This window comes from Phalacrocorax aristotelis, chromosome 7 (genome assembly GCF_949628215.1).
Source record: "Phalacrocorax aristotelis chromosome 7, bGulAri2.1, whole genome shotgun sequence".
Classification (NCBI taxonomy): Eukaryota; Metazoa; Chordata; class Aves; order Suliformes; family Phalacrocoracidae; genus Phalacrocorax; species Phalacrocorax aristotelis.
In genome coordinates this window covers 34,033,738-34,055,743 of record NC_134282.1, presented here as the reverse complement: position 1 = coordinate 34,055,743, position 22,006 = coordinate 34,033,738, and the positions used below count along the sequence as shown (strand labels likewise).

The 22,006-nt window shown below is 51.8% G+C and overlaps 1 protein-coding gene across 3 annotated transcripts in view; it reads right to left on the bottom strand.

The window, feature by feature from the left end:
* Positions 1-22,006, bottom strand: part of LINGO1 (leucine rich repeat and Ig domain containing 1) — a 164,470-nt gene that overhangs the window by 106,478 nt on the left and 35,986 nt on the right. For all 3 annotated transcript variants that reach the window (XM_075099929.1, XM_075099928.1, XM_075099926.1), the window contains one exon: positions 6,712-6,754. Coding sequence is in view for 1 of the 3 variants with exons in the window: in XM_075099926.1 (XP_074956027.1) it covers positions 6,712-6,754 (43 nt within the window). In the remaining 2 variants the exon portion in view is untranslated. The remainder of the gene's footprint in view (positions 1-6,711; positions 6,755-22,006) is intronic.

The window sequence follows — 22,006 nt, the reverse complement described above, 5'->3', positions numbered from 1 at the left end:
AATGAACATTTCCTGCGGGCTGACAGTGCCTATGCCACCTGGCTCTGGAATCACAGGTCCTACTGAGATGGGGTGCTCTCTTGCTTTACCTGAGCAGGAGCGGAGGCCATGCCAAGCATGCCTGCCTGCGTCCCTGATGAGTTTATGCTTCAGTCACATAAATAAGGCACGCGCCAGGTTTTTATACTGGGAACTCAGTTCTGAGCTTGTCTAATTCTCTGATTTTCTTTTTTAATGCAATCAGGAAATTATGATATAAAAATATATGTATAGAAATAATGATCATCTTCAGCTAAACAGCCACATAAGCAGTGCCTTTTGTGCTGCCCTGCCTTTTGATCCCTGCATAGACTTTGTGCACACACGTGTGCTGCTCCGTGACACATGGGGACATTTTTTACAGTGACGGCCTGCCACTCCCCCTTGGGAGAAAGTGTGGTTTAATTTTTAGTATAACCTTAAAACGAGACTAGCAAAGCATCTCACTCATAAATTTTGTAAGTGACATTTACTTCCCCATGCGTTATCGCTAGCAATGGACAAATCTTGAGTTTAGGGTTTTGGTTCAGAGGAACAGCCATCTTCTGCCAGCTCCACAAGGATGAGGCAGCTGTCGCTCAGGCTCAGCTCAGGCACAGCCTGGAAGATCTCCAGTGGCTAAGCTGCCTTCTCGCTCCAAGACCACAGCCTAACGTGTGTCCCCTATGTGCTTTATGGGGCTCTGGGGACTCCTTTTGGCTTCTGGCGACCCCATGCCTAAGGGAGCCCCCACTCACCCCTGCCCATGGGCCAGGTATCAGCTATAACATGGCAAAGCTTCCCATCCAATCTCATCAGCTCAGCCCATAAAAGCATCCCTGGCAGGCTCAGATCCTTGCCCGTCCTGGCTGGGTTATAATGGAGTTTGCTTTAAAAGTGCAATAGATCTTCCTGGTCACCAAATCCAGCTCCCTGCTACCCATAAAGCCTGCCAAGTTTCAATTTGAATACACATAAAAGATCTCAACAGCTGGGTGTTTAATTACAGGGACTAGAAATCAGGCTCTGCAGAGTCATATCAGGTTATTCCAGCTCCCTTGAGCTGGCTTTGGAGCATGCCAGGACCGGCCCCCCCAGGGAGGCTGGTGTTTCCAGCTCTGCCTGAGAGTGCAGAGACTCGAGGAAACACAAACCATGCAGAACCCCCAAAGGCAGAGCTCAGAGGAGCCTGGGCAGCCACTTCACAGCACAGCCCTCTCCAAAACATGGGTGCAGGGGATTTGCATTGCTGGGTGCGAGGGCAAAGTACTGTTATTTGTGCCTGGCCAGAGGAAAATGCAAGATGCTACTAAAATCCATGGCATCCACACAGATCCTACAAGAGACAGAGACACAGGAGATGCCATGAACCTGCCTTGGGCAAAGCCCAGCTCTTCTAAGCCATGGGGCAGGGCACTGCCAGCAGCCCAAGGCTCTGCAAGGCAGTGTTTCCCTGGCACTCCCTGCCCATCCACAGCCTCTGCCACCACCCTGATTTACTACCATGGGGCCACACTAGACCCAAAGAAACACTTTCAGTTCCTTGGCACCAATAAAAGGTTGAAGGAGCAGAAACAGAGGACTGTTAACAGACAGTTAAGTCTGATGTAATTTGTGGCACAGCTCTTTGCACCTGGGAAAAGACAGGCAGCAAATTCGCTGGTGCCAGCCCTGCCATGGCAGGTCCTTGAGTGTTTGCCCCTGCTGCTGGTACATGGGGATCTGCAGAGACATTTCATTTGAATTTCTAGGGAGCAGGTCCTTCAGAAGCGGAACCCTGAGCCCTAATGGGCCTGGGCACCTCTGCAGCAATCACTGCAGTGTGTGGCAAAAAACTTCAAAATATCTACATCTGGCTTTCCCCAAGCTCTGGCAGCAGCTGGAGGCTGGAAAAGCCTTTTCTCCAGGCAGACACACACCCCTCCTCTGCCTAGGTGGCTCAGCATCCCATGTGCTCCCAGGGATGCCTCGCTCTGCTGTGCCCTGAGGAGCACCTGGGCTCCCTCCCAGCCAAGGGGACAGCAAATGCAGAGCAGAGCCACCAGCGGCTGCCCTGGCTGGGCTCCGGCAGCAGGTCCTGCCCCATCCTAGCAACAGCCACCACTGAGCTGCTTCAGCCAGACCTGGGACTGATCCCTACTCTTCCACCTCAGACAAACCCAAACCAAAGGCATCTCTCAGAGTCACCCAACATTGCTGTTCTCTGCTGTCAGACTCCCAAGGAGCGCTGCCTGCTACCCTCTCAATACACACTTTGGCAACCCAAGCTGTTATTTCCCAGGCTGTTGAATCATTTCTCACACAGGTGTCACCATGTGCCTCCAACTCCCCATGTAATGTCTCAGCTGCTTCCCAGCTCCTCCCCAGCATCTCCACTCAGCGGGGGGCACAAGCCATTCTCTCTCGTGTCTTGGGAGAGGGGTGCCTATAGACCCTTGGCTGTAGTCCTGATTTAAAAAAAATAAGAGAATATGAATAGAATAAGTCAGCCTGGTGAAGTAGGAAGCCTCAGCAAGGCTGAGCAACACCGACCACCAGCAGCCAGCACCAATGGCACCAGGGTGATCAGTGGCACCCCTGGGAGCACTTTCCCCCACAGCAGCAGCTCACTCTGAGGACGTGGCCAAGCTGAGAGAGCAGTAATTCTTCCTCTGCATTGGCCAAAGGCTGCATCATACCCCACAAGCCCCTGGGGAGTCAAAATAAGGATGAACATCAGGTCATAACTGTCTCCTGCTCACAACCATGCCTCTCCCAAGAGTTTGGAAATGCAGTCAAAAGCACAGCCCCAAAAACCACTCTAAAGCATGCAGACGAACGGGGAGAAAAACCCCATGGTCAGCCCAGCAGGCTGCAAGGTCTGAGGACCAGGCTCAGAGATGCTCAGACTGAGCTTTCCGTCCCCTCTTGCCCACAACTGCTGGTGCCTGTTGGCCAGAGACCCCACGGGGCCATTGCAGGCATGTGTTGGAAGGAAACCCAGACCACCCTTTCCCCCTCTCCAAAACACTTTGTCTGTCTGAAAGCCAGCTAACTGCGTGTGTACGGGAGCCCATGTCCTTATGACTTAAGATTTAATTTTTAACAAAAGCAATTCATTGTTTTGTCTGGGCAAGATGCTGGGAGCACCAGCAGCTCAATTTTTATTGATAAAGGCCTCTTTTCTCTAAAAGCATGGGACCAGTTCTCCCCACGACAGCAAAACATGGCAATGCAGAGCCTCATATCACAAAGTACAACTCTTTCACTACATTTCTGCTGGCCATGAGTTAAAAACCCACATCTGACAACATCCTCAGAGTCGTCATGAAACCTCAGAAACCAGTGGGCAAGGCAGGTTTCCAGCCTCTTCCACCAGCTCCGAACCCACTGAAACCCATCATCAGCCACTGTACAGGCCATCTACAAGGTGCTTTGCTTTGCTTTCTGTTATTTTACATCCCAAAGCCAAGCATCAGCTCACCGCCTTGCTGTCAGCAAACCCCCTGCAAGCTCCAGGAGAGGACCCCCAGCAGACCTCTTCCAAGGTGCTCCCATCGACTACAGGGGGACAAAACAATCAGGGAGCAGACAACAAATGTGCAACTTTCCCATTACAGAGGGAATGCCGGGACTTGCTGGATGGTGTCCAATTAGTTAATGAGCACTCCAGCGCTGAGTCTGGTCTGGAATCAGTAATTAATTGCCAGAAGACAAGCAAGAGTGAATATATTGGAGGAACCCGCATCTGTCCGAGGGATGGGCCTAGGAAAAGAGGGTCTGCCCAGTCAAACCCATATTGAAATGGAAAGCAGCAGCTGGCAATGAGCAAGCAGGATGATCTGGATCCCAAAAAGGCATGCATCCTCTGTGCAACACAAAGAACAAACATCACAACCAGCTCCGATCCCAAATGTCTTGTACCAAGAGCTGGCACAGCCAAGTGCCCTCAGCCCTGGAGCTGGTCCTCCATGTCAATATCAGCCCATCACAGGCTGCACGCATGCTGTGGGCACACAGCCGATGAAAGCTTTGCTTCTGATGAGCCGTGCTGTAGTAATTAAGTGAACAAGACGAGTCAGCCTGGCCAGGCATCTCCTGCTTCCACTGTCTGCAAACACTGCGGTTTTGGAAGTCCTGGAATAATTTCAATTCCATTTTCCTCAGTAGGCTCCTATTCCAGGTTCCTGAGTATATTCCAGTGCAGGAAGGCACATCAGCTCTCTGGTCCAAGGTGGCTCAGAGGAGCCAGACTGTCACCAGCAGCATCAGCCCTCCTGGATGCGAGCAACCACCTGCCTGGTTCTCCTGGTTGAAAATTAACAGCTGAGCACCGGGAAGTAGAAGACCTCCTTCTGAGGCGTCCGCTTCCAGTCCTTGTAGCTCCCCAGCACCAGCTTCTTCTCTGGAGTGTGTCCCCACACGGCAGGAGCTGCAGAGCAGCTCTGCATCTGGCCCCTGTGATAAATTAGCCAGAAATTCAGGCATTTCGCGCAGCTGCCTCATCCTCTGCCAACACGACAATGTGATTAATTTTGGGTGCAGATGAAGCTCATTTATCAGAGGCACGTGATGGCTGCACAGGCTGCAGGGGCGTGTGGGGAGCACTAGGGTGCAGGGGAAAGTGGGGGTGGAGGCAAAAGGCAGGAGGCAGGGAGGGAGAGCAAGAAGCCAAGCCTGGGGCATCTCCCAGGAAGGCTGTTTGCCACATTGGCTGTTGATTAAGCACACTGGGGGAGAAAAGCCCTGTGTAGGAAGGGAGCTTTTATCTCTGCTAACACACATGGCCACGCCTGGGAAGAGATGTCCACAGGAGGGGTATAAGAGGATTGGGGAGAAGAAGCCATGAGCCGATTACTGCGCTTCAGGAGAGGCAATTCTACCACGACTGCCACTTCTCCTCTTGCCGCCCACTCCTCTAGGCTGTTTTCCACTTTTTCCTTGTTTCTGGGGACTGGCAGGTCCTGTCCTGCGTGTCCCCACTCCTCAGCCAGAGATGCTTGCTCCTTGCTGCTGGCCAGAGCTGCTCCTGGGAGAACTGGCTGGCAAGGCAGAGCTGTATGTTCACTTCTGGATGTAACATGGCTCTGACATGGAAAAGTCAGCCAGTCAGTTCATCCATTCCTTGACCAGAGTTCCTCCACATGCTGGAGCAGTGCCTGATGTGGTGACATGAGCTCCACCCAGCTGAGGCTGCCAATGTCACAAGCAAAGCATCAGTGGATCAGGAGTCTCTGCACAATTTTGGAGTGAGGAATAGTTTTTGGTGTGAGCTGATGCCATGCCAGATGCCCGCCAGTGCGATGAATGCACAGCATCAGGCCAGTCCTTTGAGCACCATGATTTACAGCTGCCTGTACCACCAGCGCCAGCCGGGGAGGGGACAAAGCGGGTGATGCACAGCTGGCACAGCAGCATGCATCCCAATACCCCCCCAGGGACAACAGTTCAGGGAGCTTTCAAAAAACACAGCTGGGAAACCATGGGAATGGACTTGACAGAGGTGGGATGACCAGGGGACACTGCGCATGATTGGCAATGGCAAGAAGCAAACATCATTGCAGGCATTTGTTTGCCCCATGCTGTGCTCACAAACGCCTGCGTAGTGGCATCCCCACCCTGGAACAGCTCTGTCCGAGAGCACGGTCACTCCGGCAGCACCTGAGACCCTGAGACCACAATAACCTCCCTCCCTTTGACATTTTTAGGCTCCAACTAGTGAACCATTTTCTGCTGAAGAAAAGAAAAACCCTCAAGTTCAACAGGGCCACACGAGCTGGGACAACAGTGACAAATCCTTGGGCACACGGGCTGTTGTCAACGCCTTTGGTGGGACTCAATTATCAACCCAATGGCTAGTGTCAAACAGAGAAGCTGCTCTTTTGATAAACATGTATTTTTTAAAATAAAACATGTCAAGAGGGCAAAGGCAAAGATGACACAATATGTGGCAGCCCTGCTGCTTGCAAGACAGTTCCGCTAATTTACCCAGCACAGAAGCAGAACCCTTTCTCCTGGGTTAAGTGCAAGTTTAGAAAACCTGCAGGGACTATGGAAGTGTGAAAATGTCAAACAAAATTGTGTAGGGGCTGCTGGGGGAAAACAGCAATGGAGAATGGGGAAATTTTATGCTTCTCCCTGCTGGGTCCCAGGGAGGGTTTCCCCCCAGGAGAAAGCAAACAGAGTGGCTGGTGCAGAGAGGGGGGCCTGAGAGAAGCCCATTGCTGGAAAGATTACAGGTGATGCTAGCTTGCAGCCAGGATTGCAACCACTGACTTCCACATTTCTTCCTGTACCTAAATGCTCCTCTAAGCCTGGTTCCTCTGCAAGGTCCCCAGGGAGGTTTTGCTCCACTCCCACCCATCACTTCACCTTCTCATCTTTCCAAAGGTCCCCCAAGTCTCACCCCAGAGCTGCTGTGGCGGTGGTGGCAGATCCACCCTGGCTTTTATTGAAATCATCATGCCAATTACTCAATTGAAGTTTTCAGTTCCCATCCATCAAAGTTTACCCACGAAGGATTGATGCCCACACAGTTTCCCTTCGCAGATTATGGAAAGGCAGCAATAAATGTATCTCAGCCAATTTTCACACGGCGGAGAAATAATTGCACTAGCATGTGGGCCTCTGCTCATGTCCCGGTGCTCCACCAGCACCACGCAATGCTTTAGCACAGGCACGCTCTCAGTGAGGAAGAAATGCTTTTGCACTTACCAGAGCTGAAATCTTGCAAGGACCTGCTGGTAAGGCAGGGGACCTGGAAAGAAGGAGAGAGATGCCGTTCAGTGGGTTGGCTGTTGACAGCAGCGGGCATTTTAAGAGGGTGACAGGGGAGTGTTGGCATTGCACCAGCCCCGTGTGGGTGGGCCGGGGCACATTCCCCTGCTGCAGCACTGAGCTCAGCCCCACAGGGCACAAAACTGCACCACAAACTCAGCCGCCCCAAGCCACGGCCTTGCTGTGCAACAGAGTTTGATGGAGTCTTAGATGAGATGCCTACACAGCCTGCTTAATTAGCACCAGTTAATGTCCTGGCCGTCACCAGAGTTGCTTGGATATGGACCCTCCTGACTGTGCTCTCGGGTACCACATCCAGGTGCACATGTGCTGCCTCTGGAGTAGGCTGGAATGTCCCAGCACCCAAAAAGGCTCCCACAAAGCAGCCTAATGGCGCTGAGCCCTAGAAGCAGGAGAATGAACCTTCCTTGACTGTGTCCCTCCCAGCCAGCACACTCAGACACTGCTACAGTACTGTGAGCAGGAGGGAGGTTACCTCTGCCTCCATTGCATCAGGGCCATTTAAATTCATCAAGGCTACCTAAATTCACCTGTCCCCATTTGCCAGCCTCTCCAGGCACTCAGCTGGTGCTAGCAGGGCTACAAGCCACAGGACATGGTGGGAATTCACCAAGGGATTAAGGAGACATTTGCCACTCCCATCCCGGTATGAACTGCCCCGTCACCACTCCCCTCTCCCAGTGCCTCATCAGCTCCTAGAGCACACCATGCAAATCTATGCTAAAGAGTCACAACAACACGCCTGGGAAACCATAAATATCTGTGAAAAATCTCCCCATAAATCCAAGGGAAGGGGAATTTACGGCACTTTCTTTGGAGATTTCTCCAGGTGTTCCCTATTAAGGTATTGTGCTCGTTTGCATAAGTATTCCTCAGACAATACGGTCTTCTCCACTATCAGTTATCAGCTCTGCAAACAGGAGCAAATGAGACACAATCAGCAACTGTTTGGGTTTGCTCAGGGCCATGGCAGGTCCTTGGGCAGCACCCATGTCCAGGGCCCTTCTGCACTCAGGGGATGACGGTGGCTTCTTGGCAAGGAGGGGACAGGCTAGACCCTGAAGTCTATGTCGCCAAGAGACATGCCACAGCTTGGGGACCAGTGCCCAGCATTGCCATCCTTCTTCAGGAAAAAAAAAAAAAATTAAAACTGAAAATCTGCCTCACTGCTAGACCCTACATTCAGCAGATTTCACCCCAAGCAGCTCCTGCAAGGCTTCCCAGGTTAATTGCCAGGAGAGCATGTTATATTTCAGCTATGACATTTCTTTACGTGTTTTAACGTATCCTTATCATGACTTCCATGTACTTCTGTACAGATGGGTGGGAGACAGGAGAAAATGAATAATACGCTTCCTTCCAGCATGAAATTCTGAGCCTGTCCTCTGCTGAGTGCAATTACTGTGTATATGACTCCTGTAATCTGGCTAATACTGTTAAGTATACTGGAGATTAAGGGATTTGGGGCTGCAAAGTCCATTTCATCCATCCAGGCCTGTGCAAGGGAATACGAGCAGGAGAAAAATCTTGCAGAAGCCCCCATACCAATCAGGGCCTGGCCTGCAGGTGGCCATTCCGCCACATCCCCTTGCTCCTGAGGGACCTCTTGCATGTGGCTTTTGGTTCTACATGGAGGGGACATGGAGAAGAGTGACCAGAGCTGCTGGGGCAACAGCACCTGCAGCCACAGCCCCAGGGCTCACCCCTTGCCGGCGGCTCCCAAACCCAGCGTGCTGCCATCTGGGATGCTCCCCACCCTATGCCAAGCACCACTGTCACATTCCTGGAGCGCTGAGCCCTCCCTGGTGAGGCACACGGGGAGCACAGTGGCCACGGTGAAGGACTTAAGCAGTCACAGTGCTGCTGCTGAGAGTGCTCTCCAGGCACCAGGAGAAGAGCCATTATCTCTGAGCTGGAGAGTTAATAACTGTGCCAGAAAATTTCTGCTTTGTCCAAGGTGATGGCCTCTTTCCACCCCACGGAAAGGAAAGCCATGATGCCAACGTGCCTATAGGGCTGGACTTCGCTGCCAGCCCCCAGCACCGCTGCACCCCAGCTCCCCAGCAGGGACTTGCCCTGGGGTGCAGGCTGAGATGCAGGGAGGGCACCCTGCCCTGGTGCCTAGAAGCAGGGTAGCAAACCACCACTTTGCAGCCCTCATGGCCAAGGAAGCCTCAAAAACAACCCTCTATGGAGTCAGCATCCTCTCCGGTTCAGAGCGGACTCAGCCTGAGTCCAGACATCACTCCTACCCAGGGGAGAAGACACAGCAAGTGAGCTCCAGCTTCTCCAAGCTGCTATAATATGAAGCAGAGCAGATACAGGGTTGTTGTGTGAGCATAGATGACTGAAGCAGAGCAAGGAGTTGACTTTAAGTAGTAAAAGCTGCCCTTACGTTACGAGCTCAGACACAGCCTTATATATCCCCAAGCAGCAGAGGAGCCATCTCTGCTTTGATCCGGGTTTGATTTAGGATGGAGCATATCTCCCAGCATCACCAGTGGGACAGGAGTGAAGTAACCTCATTTCCTTTTCTTTATCCCTTTTGCCACCCACCGTATGCCCAAGGTCCCAGGGCCATGTGCCAGAGCTGCAAACCCCAGCTCCCTGCGCTCCAGGGGCTCGTGGCCCTGATGTGCTGGGGCAGCTCTGGGCTTTGGCTGTGTCCCCTCTCTGTGCACCCCTGACACAGATAGAGTCCGCCTGCCCTGCCCTGCACCGTGTGGTCCAGCTGTGGCAGGTGGGGATGCTCAGGGAGATGCTCCCTCCCCACGCTGAGGTGCAGATGAGGCAGTGCAAAGCCAAGGAAATGAGAACCTGCCAGGGTGTAATGCCAATTCACTGCCCATTAACTCCCCACAAATCCTCCGCTCCCCAGCCTTATCTTCCTCTGCCACATCCCCTCCCTCCCCCTCCTCCTACTAGTAGGCTAATGGGCTTTTTGGACGTGGAGACTGCTGTATAGGTACCCTTGGGCTGTGCTTAGCAACCTTAAATGGCAGTGTGGCAGTGTCTGTGGGGAGGTCTGGTGGGAGACATCCCCAGCACCGCTTGGACACCCTCCTGACATCCATGGGTGATGGGGGTGCTCCATGCAGCAAAGCCCATTGCCAAATGCTCACTTGCTCTTGTGGATTGAATGTCAGGCTCTAAACGTTACTTTTATGGTGTAATATATCCAGCACCAACCCATGTTGTCAGGAGATACCCCAAAGCTATCAACGCATCTGGATGCAAATGATTGTTTAAACACCCCACATGGTCCTGTGAGTACGGGATAGATTTACTGTCACTTCCTGTAAAATTAGGAGGGATAAAATCAAACAGCTGAGCAGCAATGTCTGCTGGGCAGGGGGAGAGCAACCACCAGCATGGCTCAAGGGCTTTGGCTAAGAAGGGACATCCAGAATAAACACCAGTGAAAATCACCATGAAACATCTTTGCTTACAGCTCCTGCCTGAATAGCAAATTTGACCTGTGAGCCCTCCTGACCCACGGCAGCCCAGCAGAGCACCAGCTGTGTTTTGAATCAGCACTTTCTGAAATGAGTCAGATTTCAGTGGTCCTTCGCTGCAGTGCAGGCAGGGCAGGAGGGGCAGGCAGCTCCTATGCCCATGGGTGCTGCCCAGCATGGGCAGATGAGCTGCCCTGGGAGGTTTGGTAAAGTTCCTCAGATCAACAATGGATGAAAACCACTGACAGCTGAGCATAAGGTGACCCCTGGCCATTTGTCCCAAGCTGCCCTCCCAGCTGAGGTGGCTTGCTGCAATGCCAGCTGCAGTCACAGGAATTCAGCAGCCATCCATGGCACAGAGCAACAACCACCCCAAAACTGCCCAGGCAACAGCTCCTGCTCATTCAGTGCCCTGTCGTTCCTCTAGTGAGACCATGTCATCTGGTCCCCACCTTGTTCCCCCAGAAACTAAGTCTGCGTGCTTGCAGCCCTGGCTTTTCAGAGGAGAAAGTTCACCTCTTCAGCAGAAAGCACATATTTTACAAGACAAATTGAGCTCAGCCCGAACTTCAGGTTTCCATCAGAAACTGTTTGCCCAGGAAGTTTGTGTCTAGCCCTTTCCATCAAGCAAGTTCCCACATGAGGAAGGGTTTTGGAATAGTGGAACATTCCTCAAGACAGCAGATAAATGTCAGACCAGAGCCAGCAGCTGGAGGCTTAATTTAGACAAGCTCAAACTAAAAATAAGGCATAATTGTTGGACAGTCATAAGTACTCTTGTAGCTGATAAGTTAGGAGCAAGAGGAATACTCTGTCTTCAGCTATCTTGGGGGGAAGAGAGGCTATTCCTCTAAAAGAGGTGCTATAAGGTTGCTCACAATCAACATCCAGAAGTTACAGGTGTCCCCATAGAAGCCTGAGGACACCAGCAGGGGAGGGGTTGATTTCCACCAGGTGGAGCTGGGACAGGGTGCTCAGGGATGGCACGGCCACTGTGATCTCAGCTATAGCACTGGCTTTTGCCACCAGCCTTTGCTGTAGCTCATATGACCTGCTGGTCGTATCCATCTCCGCAGTGCTGAGGCTTGTAGGGTGGGAGAGAAATAGCATTCCCAATCCCACCTAACCCACCTATGAAAGCTCACACCATCTAGCATTCTCCCCAGCTTGGTAGCCATAACCCCTGCAGCATCTCCCAGCCCTCCTCAAACTCCCTTTAATTGCAGCTTCCACGTTTTATCTTTAAAAACCACAACAGGCAGGGTTCAAAAACAACATGACAAACAATCTAAGGAAAAGAATACAACAGCCCTTGAAACCCCATCCCACATTTGAAAGAGAGGGATGGAAGCAAGGCAAGAAAGCCAGTGTAAAGCCTCATTACCATCAGAAATCCTCTCTCCCTGCCCTTACCTCCCCACTCATTTCCATATCACAGAGGACACAATACCTTTCTTCTCTTGAAAAATGTCCCATTTTTGCAGAGACCGACTGTGCCCACTCCCAGCACCAGCTTACAGAGCTGGGGAACAAAAGCTGGGCTCACACCTGCCTTACAGGCGGTGTCGGGGTGTGAGTCTCCAGGCCCTTATCGCCCTCTTGGGAGCAGTTTTTATCATCATTATTATTAGTCTACTTTATCTTTTTTTCCTCTTAGCTTTAAGATCCTTTAGTCAGTCAAATTATACTCAGTAGCAGAAACAGCAGAAAATAAAGCATTATAAGGGGTTCAGGAAGTTATTTTCATCTCAAGGAGCATGTAAGAAAGGTTGACAAGTCTTTATTGTGCTCTTACGGGATAATCTGTAGGTTCCCAGCTGATTGGGGGGGGGGGGGGAAGTAAAAGCATCAGAAGAAATTACAGGAAGAAGTAAAACCCAGGTCTCTGCATAAATTGAAGTAACATCCACCTTGGCTGTCAGCTGAAGGCACCAGAGGGTGAAATGTCAGCACACGGAAGGAAAGGGGCAGCCGTAGGGTCTGGGAAGGGCTGGGCAAAGGGTGCTGGGTGCAGGGCAGGAGGGTTACTCAGCCCCCTCTAGCTGGTCTTTTCACCTGCTAAGTGGAGCTGTCACTCCTTTCCAGTCCAAAGCATCACTGACACAGCAGTTGGAGGAGGGAGGGAGAGCGAAGCAGCTTAGCCCTCAGCGAGCAATGTTGCCTGTACTGCCCCAGGTCACTGGATTCATCCTGCTCCTGTCTGGCTGCTCCAATGAAAGCTACAAGAATCAAGTCAGGCACAGCAAAATATTTCTGCAACGTCTTCGGGCTCTCGCATTTACATGTGTAGCGCAGGCCTCCAAGAGCTCCCAACAGCCACCCAGCAACCACCAAGCACAGGCCCAGAAACAGAGCCAGGGTTCCAAGAAGGGGGCCAGGACCCCAAGGCACTGTGCAGTGGGGAGTGAAGAGGAAGAACCATTGATTCCTCTCCACGCCGCCAGCTGACGGGGTTTAGAGATGGATGCACTCGGTGTTGGATGGCAAGGGGATGTGGAGCCTGGCTGCAGGCAGGCATAAGGCAGCGGGGTCCTGAGCAGTGAAAAAAAGTGCACTAAGGCATTTGTGGGGCAAGAAAGCCTTCCAGCAGCACCACTGAGGGCAGGGGAATGGGGTCCCCCTCTTCCTGGCCAGGGCATGAGGGTCTGAGGCAGCCCCCTCCCAACAAGGCAGGGCAGCTGGCCCCGTGCTTCTCTGGCTGCTCAGCTGCTGAGGTGCGTTGAGCCAGGGCGGTTCTGTCACTGGTGATTGATGGCACGGTTCAGGAGGAAATAAATTCCCAGGCTTTCGCAGGAGGTGAACTGGGGGGTGTATCCATCTTAAAGATATTTAATGAATGTGCCACAGCCCGCGGAGTGGCAGCAGATACATCTCTGCAGCCAGCACTCCCCATGCTGTTCCTTGCGAGGTTCAGGCACAATTTAACAGCTTCTTATTGATTTTATTTATGTTCCCCAGGCCCTGGCAGTGTCTATATTGCCCCAGTCCAACAAGAGCCCCACAGTCACAGTGAGGACCTGTGCTTGCTTTTCCCTTCCTGCTCCTCATCCCTCACCCACCCTGGAAGGGGAAATGTGAAATCACCTGCCCCAGGGCAACTCTGGGTTTTGACCTGGTGTTTGGCCAGAAAAGATGAAGTTTGGGGCTCCCTGAAACTTATTACTGTTGATGTGGGCTTCAGCTCAGACCTTCAGGCCAAGAAAGAGGATTATGCAGAATTACCAGAGCAATGGTGAGCACTGGCAGTGCTGGGCAAGTACTGATGCCACCCACACTCCCCTGGCACTGGGGTCTGGGTTGTGTCTTTGGAACTCAAAGCAAAATAAAGTCATGACCTTACAAAAGACACTCTTGCAAGACAGACTTTGGAAAGTCTTAGCTTTTATGTAGCATAGCAGACCTTCATTTTCAAGGCAAGAAAAACGGCAATCAGCAGTTCTGGTGTGTGGCTTGACTTTGTTTTTCCTTCTTTCCCTTCAGGGAAAAAAGAAAAAGAAAGAAAAGCAGCAAAGAACAGCAGAGACCCAGCTGACCTTTCTGGCTAAGAAACATTGTCTGAATCACCGGATGGTAACAATGAATGAAATGCCAGTGCCCTGCCGTATAAATACCAGCTTCCTCTTGGGGTGAAATGCCAGCTTTCGAATGTGGAAATGCCACAAAGAAAATGTCACCCTCCCCAAGGTGTGAAATGCCAGCCTGCTGCAAGCGCCTGGGCTCACCCACAAGGAGACGGGCAGGCTAATGCCTGCTGCCAGGTCCCCAGTCTCCTCCAGTCTTCTCCAAAGCTCACTGAAGGCAACGGAATGAAGGGGACAAGTCTTCAGCGTGGGACAGACAGACCATCAGTCCTCCATCATTATCTTTAGCATCACAGCAGTGAGTGGCTCAGAAAAGCTGCCTTTGGGATCTGGGGTTTTTTTCTTCCCTTTCCAGTGGCTACGAGATTTGTCAGTGTGGCTAATGAACCAAACAAATCACATTTAAAGATCGGTTCAGATCAAGACAAAAACGGTTATTTCCAGTTTTCCCAGCTAAATGGAAAAACAATTGAACATAAGAAGACTTTGCCATCTAAAGAGTTTATCACAACCTGAACTCCTAGTTCTCAGTGAACACTGTTGTCGCTAGGTTTAATCCTATTTATTAAACATGGGAAATCATCCAACGTACTGTCCTTGCGTGAAGAAATGCTTCCTGTGAAGCTGGCTATATTTGCAACATCTCCCCTACTCTTCCCAGGGCCAAGCTGGATAAAAGTTTTGCTTAATCCAAAGGTATGTTTTTCAGCAGCTCATCCTTCCTTTTCTCCCCACTCAGCATCCTCCTGCCCCGGCTCTGCTGGTACCAAATCCCTGACACCAAACCCATGCCAGGTCAGGGCAGCAAAGCAGGAGGGACAACTCTGTGCTCAGGGACCAAAGGCACCCCCAGGACCATCACTGGGAGTTGAAGGGCTGCATAAATGTAACCAAACCTTTCTACCTGATAAAATTACATTAGGAAATGAATGAAGTTGCTTTTTGTCATGTGGGAATTGGAACTGTTCTCTTTCCCCACACCCACACCTTTTTTTTCTTCCCCCCGTAAATGTGTGAAATAATTTTACCACCCTTTTTTTCTTTTGGTTACTCCTCCTTCCCTCAGATCTCGCCTGTCCTGGCACTGAAAATAGCTCATGAAAAGGAGGAGGAAGAGGGAGGGGGAATAAAAGGAAGTGTGTGGGGATGCAAGATGGAAGGGGAGAAAAGGGAAAAATACAAGATGAAGGAAAATACATGTTTTTCAAAGCAAATCAGGAATGGCTGATTGCTTCGACACCAGCACCCGTTCTGGGAAAGGTCTACTATTTTGGCAAGCTTTGGAAGGCCCTTCACATCCTGTCATTTGTTAGGCAATGCCTGGGAAGAAATGGGTACAGGCATGCCTGCCTACATTTGCCTATACCCTCATGTGCAGGCAGCCATCTCCAGCCAGGTGCCGGGCTGCAGCAAGGCAATGCAACCTTCTAGGAAACCCAGATATCATTTACAATTAGAGCTGGTTGGGAACCCTCTGACTAAATGGGTTTTCCCCTTGCACAACACTTATGGCTGGATCTGAAATGACTGGAAAAAACCACATCGGCCTTGATAACCTTCTGGTGGAGCAAAGGCACAGCCGGGTCCCCTGGCTGCAGCTCTACCCGGCAGCCACCAGGACCCCACCAGCACAGCAAGGGGCAAGCGCCTCCGGCACTCAGCTCTGGCTCGGGGTGGGGGTGGGGGGGAAGGGGGGGCTGGGGTTTGAAGAGCTTCATTCACTAGCTGGCACCACACTGGCAGCCAGACTGCTCCAGGCTTGTCAGCAAATGCAAGCCGTTAGTGCTGAAGTCAGCTCCGGGTGGCGGTTTCATGTGCAACCCATCTCCCTGCCTCACAAGTGGGAGGAGATCTCGGCAAGGAAGTGGGTTTAATGCATCAGCCTCCACGTGCATCGCATCCAGGGCTTTCCCCTAGGTGCTTCTCTGTAATGGATTTAATCTCTGACCCATAGTGATGCTGCACTCCCAGACGTCCCTGGGGAATCAGACTCCCGGTTCCTCCTCAGATTTCCTGCCAGAGAAACAGGGCCAAGGGGGCCGGAGCCCCAGCAGCATCGCACCCCTAAGGCAGCACGGCTTATCTGCAAACACCCTCTCGGCCTCAGCAACAGCAGTGCTGCCAGCACAGAAGGAGTGATGGTCACTGCCAGGGGAAGCAGCTGGGGCAGTCTTCCCCTCTCACATCCTCAGCAAGGGGGTGCAGAGACAACCCTCTCCCCCAGCACTCACCAGCCAGATTTAAGGCCTTTGGTCACAAGGCTGTGTGCCTGTGCCTCAGCTCTATGCCCTTTCCTGAGGTGTCTCCTGGCATTCCTGTTTGTGCTGGCAATCACCTGGGCATCCTTTGTCTCTTTTTCATATCTCCTCTCTCCCTGCATGGCACCTTCCACCTCTGTCCCGCTCCTGTCCTTTGGGCAGCAGCTCTGGAGCCAAAGGGATGCTTTCCAGCTCTTTTCGTTAAAAAACACCAAAAACCTAATTCATTGCAAAGTAACCATTTCATGTGTGACATGGAAGGGACTTCGGGATTTATGTTAGCGGCAGCACAGAGGGGAATCTGTGGCTGCAGTGGGAGCAGGAGGCTGTGCTGGCAACAAGCACGGCTGCTGTCAGAGCCCCAGGGAGCAACCTTGAAGGAGTACATCTCTCCACGGGGATGCATGGATCCACTGCCAAGTCCAAAGGATACTTCCCACCCCAATCAGGAGCACAGCAAGTGCTCCTCACCTTGAAAGCAGCAGGATCCACGAGGGGAACTATGTCTCATCACGCAGCGAAGAGCATCTACAGTATCCAAGCAGGACCATCTTGAGATCACAGTGGGAAACCAAACATTTTTCCCACTGAACACCCAAGTCCAGCCATCCACTTCTTCCCTCGTGAGATGCCACCCTGCAATGCTCCCTCTTCCCACCCTCCCACAGGGACACAGTTTTTCCAGCTGAGCTGAGGAACAAACAAGTCATCACCCACTCCAAGTAGGTGGGTTGGCAACGGCCAAGGAAAAGATGCTTTATGTTTGGCGACAGTCCATGGAGCTAACTCAGCAAAGCCAGATGATAGGCAGTGAAGCCACCCTTTCCAATAATAGCACTGCACAGCACACAGGTCACTCTTGCTCAGATCTCCGAGGGCTTAGTGCAAACTTCATAACATCCCTGTTTCCAGCACACAGGAATGCTGCTTGAAAAGCTAATAATTTTCTAGAGCATCTTCATTAGTCTTTAAACACTCTGCTTCTGGCCTCCTGCTTCTCCACAGCTGCTGGAGGCCCTGGGCCTGATCCTGCTCTTGCGCATAGTGGTGTAAATGTATTTATCCACAGCTGAAAGCATGTTGCTGGGTGTTACAGTGGTGTCCGAGCATGCTGTCAGATGTTCATTGGTGCATCGCTCGCTTTGCCTCCAAGGTGACAAGCCTGCAAGACCCCCAGCCCACCTTGCCAATGTAACCTGGGTCTGACACAGTTCCTCCTCCACAAACCCACTTTTTAGGTCCAGCAACCTGCAGAGATCTGCAGAAATCCCTCCTCTCCTGAGCTCACACGAGACATTTCAACTACCAAGCCTCTAAATAAGATGCTGCACCTTTCCCCCGCACCTCCCTTCATGCCACAGACCAAGAGGCAAACACTCTGAAATACGACTTAATCCTCGCTCGCAGAAGAGTCTCTTCGCAGAGTAGCAAAATTATTTTATTATAGGAAAAGTCCAACCAGGGACCATGCTGAAAGCCCTTTACAAGCCATGTGCAAATAACCACACGTTAATAGTCAGGAAACCCATCTCGTTGGCAGGCAGCAGAGCAGGGCACAGAAATGGAGGCTTCACCTGGAAACAGCACTGGGTTCTCCATGTGTCCAGAACTCCCATCCTCCTCTCTGCTCCCCAGCATCTGCTAGTGGGGTGCCTTTACATTTTACCCTGCTCTGGGGTCATTCGCAGGGGCAGCTTTCCCCCAGCCCAGCCCTGGGAGCCCACGCTCCTCTGCATCCATGTAGGAGCATCAAAAACCTCCCCAGGTTTCAACACAGAGTCCCACAAATGTTTTAGATTGGCTGAACCAGCTTTTCCCCCAGAAAGCAAGTTTTCATGGACATTTCCTAGCCAGCTGGAAAGGAGCACGGCTCCTGCCAGCTCTTGCTCCAATCGGGTGTTCCCCAGGGGTCTGGACCAGACCCAGCACAAATGTCTACCATGGCTGGGCAGTGACTGGCTGCAAAGCTGGCAGTTCAGCCTTACAAAGCTCTCCTGAGGAAGACATAGGGTTTCCGTACTCTGTAGCTCCCAGCACAGGAAGAGCCCTGCCACGTCTCTCATTTTTTATGTAACACAGAAGGGAGGCACAACGGCCCAGGTGAGCCCAGCTCTCCCACTGCCACTGGGGTTGGATGCAGGGATGATTAGAGGGATTAAAAGCCAGCTCAGCAGCTGGTGGCAGGAGGGATGTGCTGGCAGAGGCCAGGCTCACTAGCCTGTGGGACGCCACAGGGGGATCTTGAAAGGAAAGGAAGATCTGAGCGGGTGTATCGCCGCCCGGCTCCCTCTCTAACAAGGGACAGGAGCAACCCACAGTTAGCAAAGAGCTCCCAGATGAAAGCAGCTCCATCCTAGGGATCCTGTTATTATTTCACAGATGCTTCTCACCTACCTTTTATAATTGTTATTTTTCTAAGGTCTCTTTTTGCTCTAGAAAAACGATGCCTCTGTGGCTGCAGGCACTGGCAGCAGGGAAGGCAAGGCGGCTCCTGGGGCTGCAGCCTCAGCTGCCCCTGGCCCTGGCAGGGCAAAATGCTATCCAAACACATGTGCTCCACCTCTGGGGATGCGCCGCAAATGTACCAAGCAGCAGGTTCTGGCAGGAAATACCCTGCACGGGACCCCAGCTCACCTACCCAGCCCTTTCTGCTCCTCACGGGCTGGAAAGACTTTGCAATAGATGGCTTCTCTGGAAATTGCTAAGAAATCCCAGCATGAAAAGCACCGGCAAAGACCAAACTGTCGTGACCCAGCGTTTACTTCTGCCTCTGGGCACGATTGCTATAAGACAATTTGAAATCCAGGCGGGGGACGTCCTGCCCAGCCTGCCCCAAATCTGGCAGGGGAAAAAAAAAGTCCTCCCTCCTTGAAAAGGTAAAGTTGCTAAATGGCAGCCAGCCATGGCCATTTCTTCCTCTACAAAGCAGCCCTGACCAGGATGGCCTCAGCCAGGATCTTGGTGCAAAGGGACTGTACAGGGATGGGTTGACCTCCTGCTATGAAGCGGGGCACCCAGCTTGGCCCTTGGTCTCACCCAAACCCGAGCTGAGCTTTTGTAGGGTTAGCAAAACAGCGGGGTGACGAGGGAAGGCAGCAAGGGAAAAAGGGAAAGGATTAAAAATAGATTCCACTTTTGTTTCAACTGTTGTAAAATAAAATGTCCTGCAGCAACCACTGCTGAACCAAAAAAAGCACGCCTGCATCTCAGGCCAGGAGGCAGCTGAACAGCAGATGTATTTTTCATTAAAAAACTTAATATTGCAGGTTACTCCTGTGGATCTTTTTTCCTGGCTCTGGCAATCTCCTGATTGCCAGAGAGCCACTTCTCCCCCTCCCTTCCTTGGCAGAGAGGGCCTTCGCTTTGCTAGCCCTGAGCATCCTCTTCTCCACACCATGTTCCTGCCTTGGTGTTCCCAGAAACATCTCCCTCCCCCATCAGCATCCCCCGCACACCCTTGACACTGCTATCGGCGGGTAGCGAGAAAGCCCCAAGTCCAGCGCAGCCGCTCCATATGGAGTGAGTGATATTGTGCCATCAACCTGGTGAGTGGTGGTAAATAAGAAACAAATTACCTGGCATTAAAAAAAAAAAGGCGAGAGCGCTCCCAACTTCACAAGTCCAACGGCTGGTGGTAAAGGGAACTCATTTACCCCTAATGAGAGATGGCTACACTTCGTTAACTCAAACTTTCTCATTAATCACCTGTGCATCTCTTCTGTCTGCCTCATCACTGTCGGGCCATAATAATGTATGAAGAACATTCATTTATCCCCCAACTTCCCACTCAGTAAAGATACACGGTGCTGTGGAAATGGATTTACCACGACACCTGACTCCCTGCACAATAAGGCTAATTTAGACATGCCATTGTGCCAAACCCTTCTTTGTCCTCCCTCCTCCTTTTATTTTATTTTAAAGCCAGCAGGTGCTGGGCTCGGCAATTAGAAGCAACAAGCAGCTGCAGGCAGAATATCGCGGGTTTGGGTGAAGGCTTCTCCCCTCCTGCCTGCTCCTCTGCCCACGATGCCCGGCCAAGCCACCCCCCTTGTGTACCTACCCCAGGTGCTGGCACCTAGAAGGGGCTGCACCGGAGCACCCAGTCCCATCAGCACCTGCTCATAACATATTTTGGGGCTCCAAAAAGCAACACAGGAGCCACTGATGTGTGGGGGCATCTCGGCCGCAGAGTCTCAACACAGGCCATAGCCTCTCTCGGTCCCTCTGTGTTGGCTTTGTGGTCCCTCATGTTTCCCAAACACGCTGTATTTAATGAAATCATATGCAAAATGCTGCCTCTGTCTCCTACGCAGCTGTTGATTTTGCAGCAGGACTCTGTTTGTTCGAGCTTTGCTCTTGGAAGGAGGGGAGGAGGGAGTGTCGGGTGGCTCTGCAAGGGGATACATGGCCAGATCCTACTGTTTTTAAAGAATTAAAGGAATTGGAAGTCCAGAGGCTTCAACACTGAGAGAGGCAGAATGCAGAGGAGAAGAAAAAAAGGCAAAGATCCCTGGTTGTTGGACATGTTTCTTCTGGTAGAAAAGCTTTTCAGGAGATTAAAAAAAAATCACATTCAGATGATTTTGGAAGTAGGCAGCGAGAAGCAGGCAGAGCTGGCTGGAGCCCAGCGGGGCGGCCCGAGCGGTGCCACCCCCCGTGGGTGCTGTGGCAGGTTCAGCCTCCAGCCTGCCTGCACTTCGTCCTCCAGCCCAGCCTGTCCATCACGGGAGGGACATTGCCTACGATCAAAGGAGCAGCACTGGAGCAAGCCGCCCGCAAAAGTCCCCAGGGCTTGCCAGCTTGCTGGGAGATGAAATATCAAACCTGTCTGGAAATCAAACAGCAGAATTGGAACAGACGGAAGAAAAGAAAGAAATGATGGGAAAACAAAACCTAAGCTGACACCCTTTGTAATCGAAAGCCAATACAGAGAATCGTCACCCCCAGTGCATGTCACTCGGGGGACAACACACTTTCTCATCACCCCTCGAGGCTGCAGTGGGATGCAATGGAAATCCAAAGCGACTCCAGTCCTGGAGCAGCTTCCCCAGCCACCACCGGCAGTCAGAGAGGGTCTGAGACAACGATGGCCACCGCGGTCTGGCTTCAGGTTTCTGCCGACAAGCTCCGAGGCATGCAGATGCAGCGTGTGTAACTAAAAAGCACGTTTGCTGGGGACGTGAAAGACATGGAGCTCCTGCCAGGAGGAGTGGTGCAGGCAGCCCCTGGGCTTTCCCACCAACAGCAGCAGTGAGGTGGAACAACTTGTGTAGAAAGAATCTCGCTGCTGGAAGAGATCTTCCCCGCAGGTACCAAAAAAGCCCCGATGGAGCCCAAACCTCATGTTTCAGCCTTATGACACCATCCCCTCCAGCCCTCTGGAGCCCCAGCGTGCTTCACCACCAGGCTGGTGGTGACAAGCAAAGACCCAGGAAACTTGCAATTAGCCTGGAGCAGCCACCAACTACGCGTGGATTAAAAACAGACAAAAAAAACCTGAGGATGCAGATTTCATGGCTCACTAATGCTTCATGTGAAAGTGTTACATTATCCTAAACATTAATGGAAGCCATGTAAAAAAAAAAAAAAAAAAGTGTTAAAACTGGAAATGGGATGCCGTGTCTCTGCTCTTCGCAGTGAGCTCTTGCTGATCTCCAAGTTGAAGCCATACTTTAAAAATATTCACATGCGCACGTCAAGCACTGTGGAAGCAGGACCTCCAGCAATTCACACTTCCATCAATTAAAAATCCATATAGGAATTGGGAATCGCAGGCAGCAGAAAGCATTTGCAGTCTGGCTTGAAAGGCCAAGTCAGGTAGAAACAGAAAGTGAGGAAGGAGGGGGACTGAGCACAGGATGGATGCTCGCATCCCCAGAGGCTCCCCGCCCCAGTCTGACCAGTCTGGGGCAGAGTC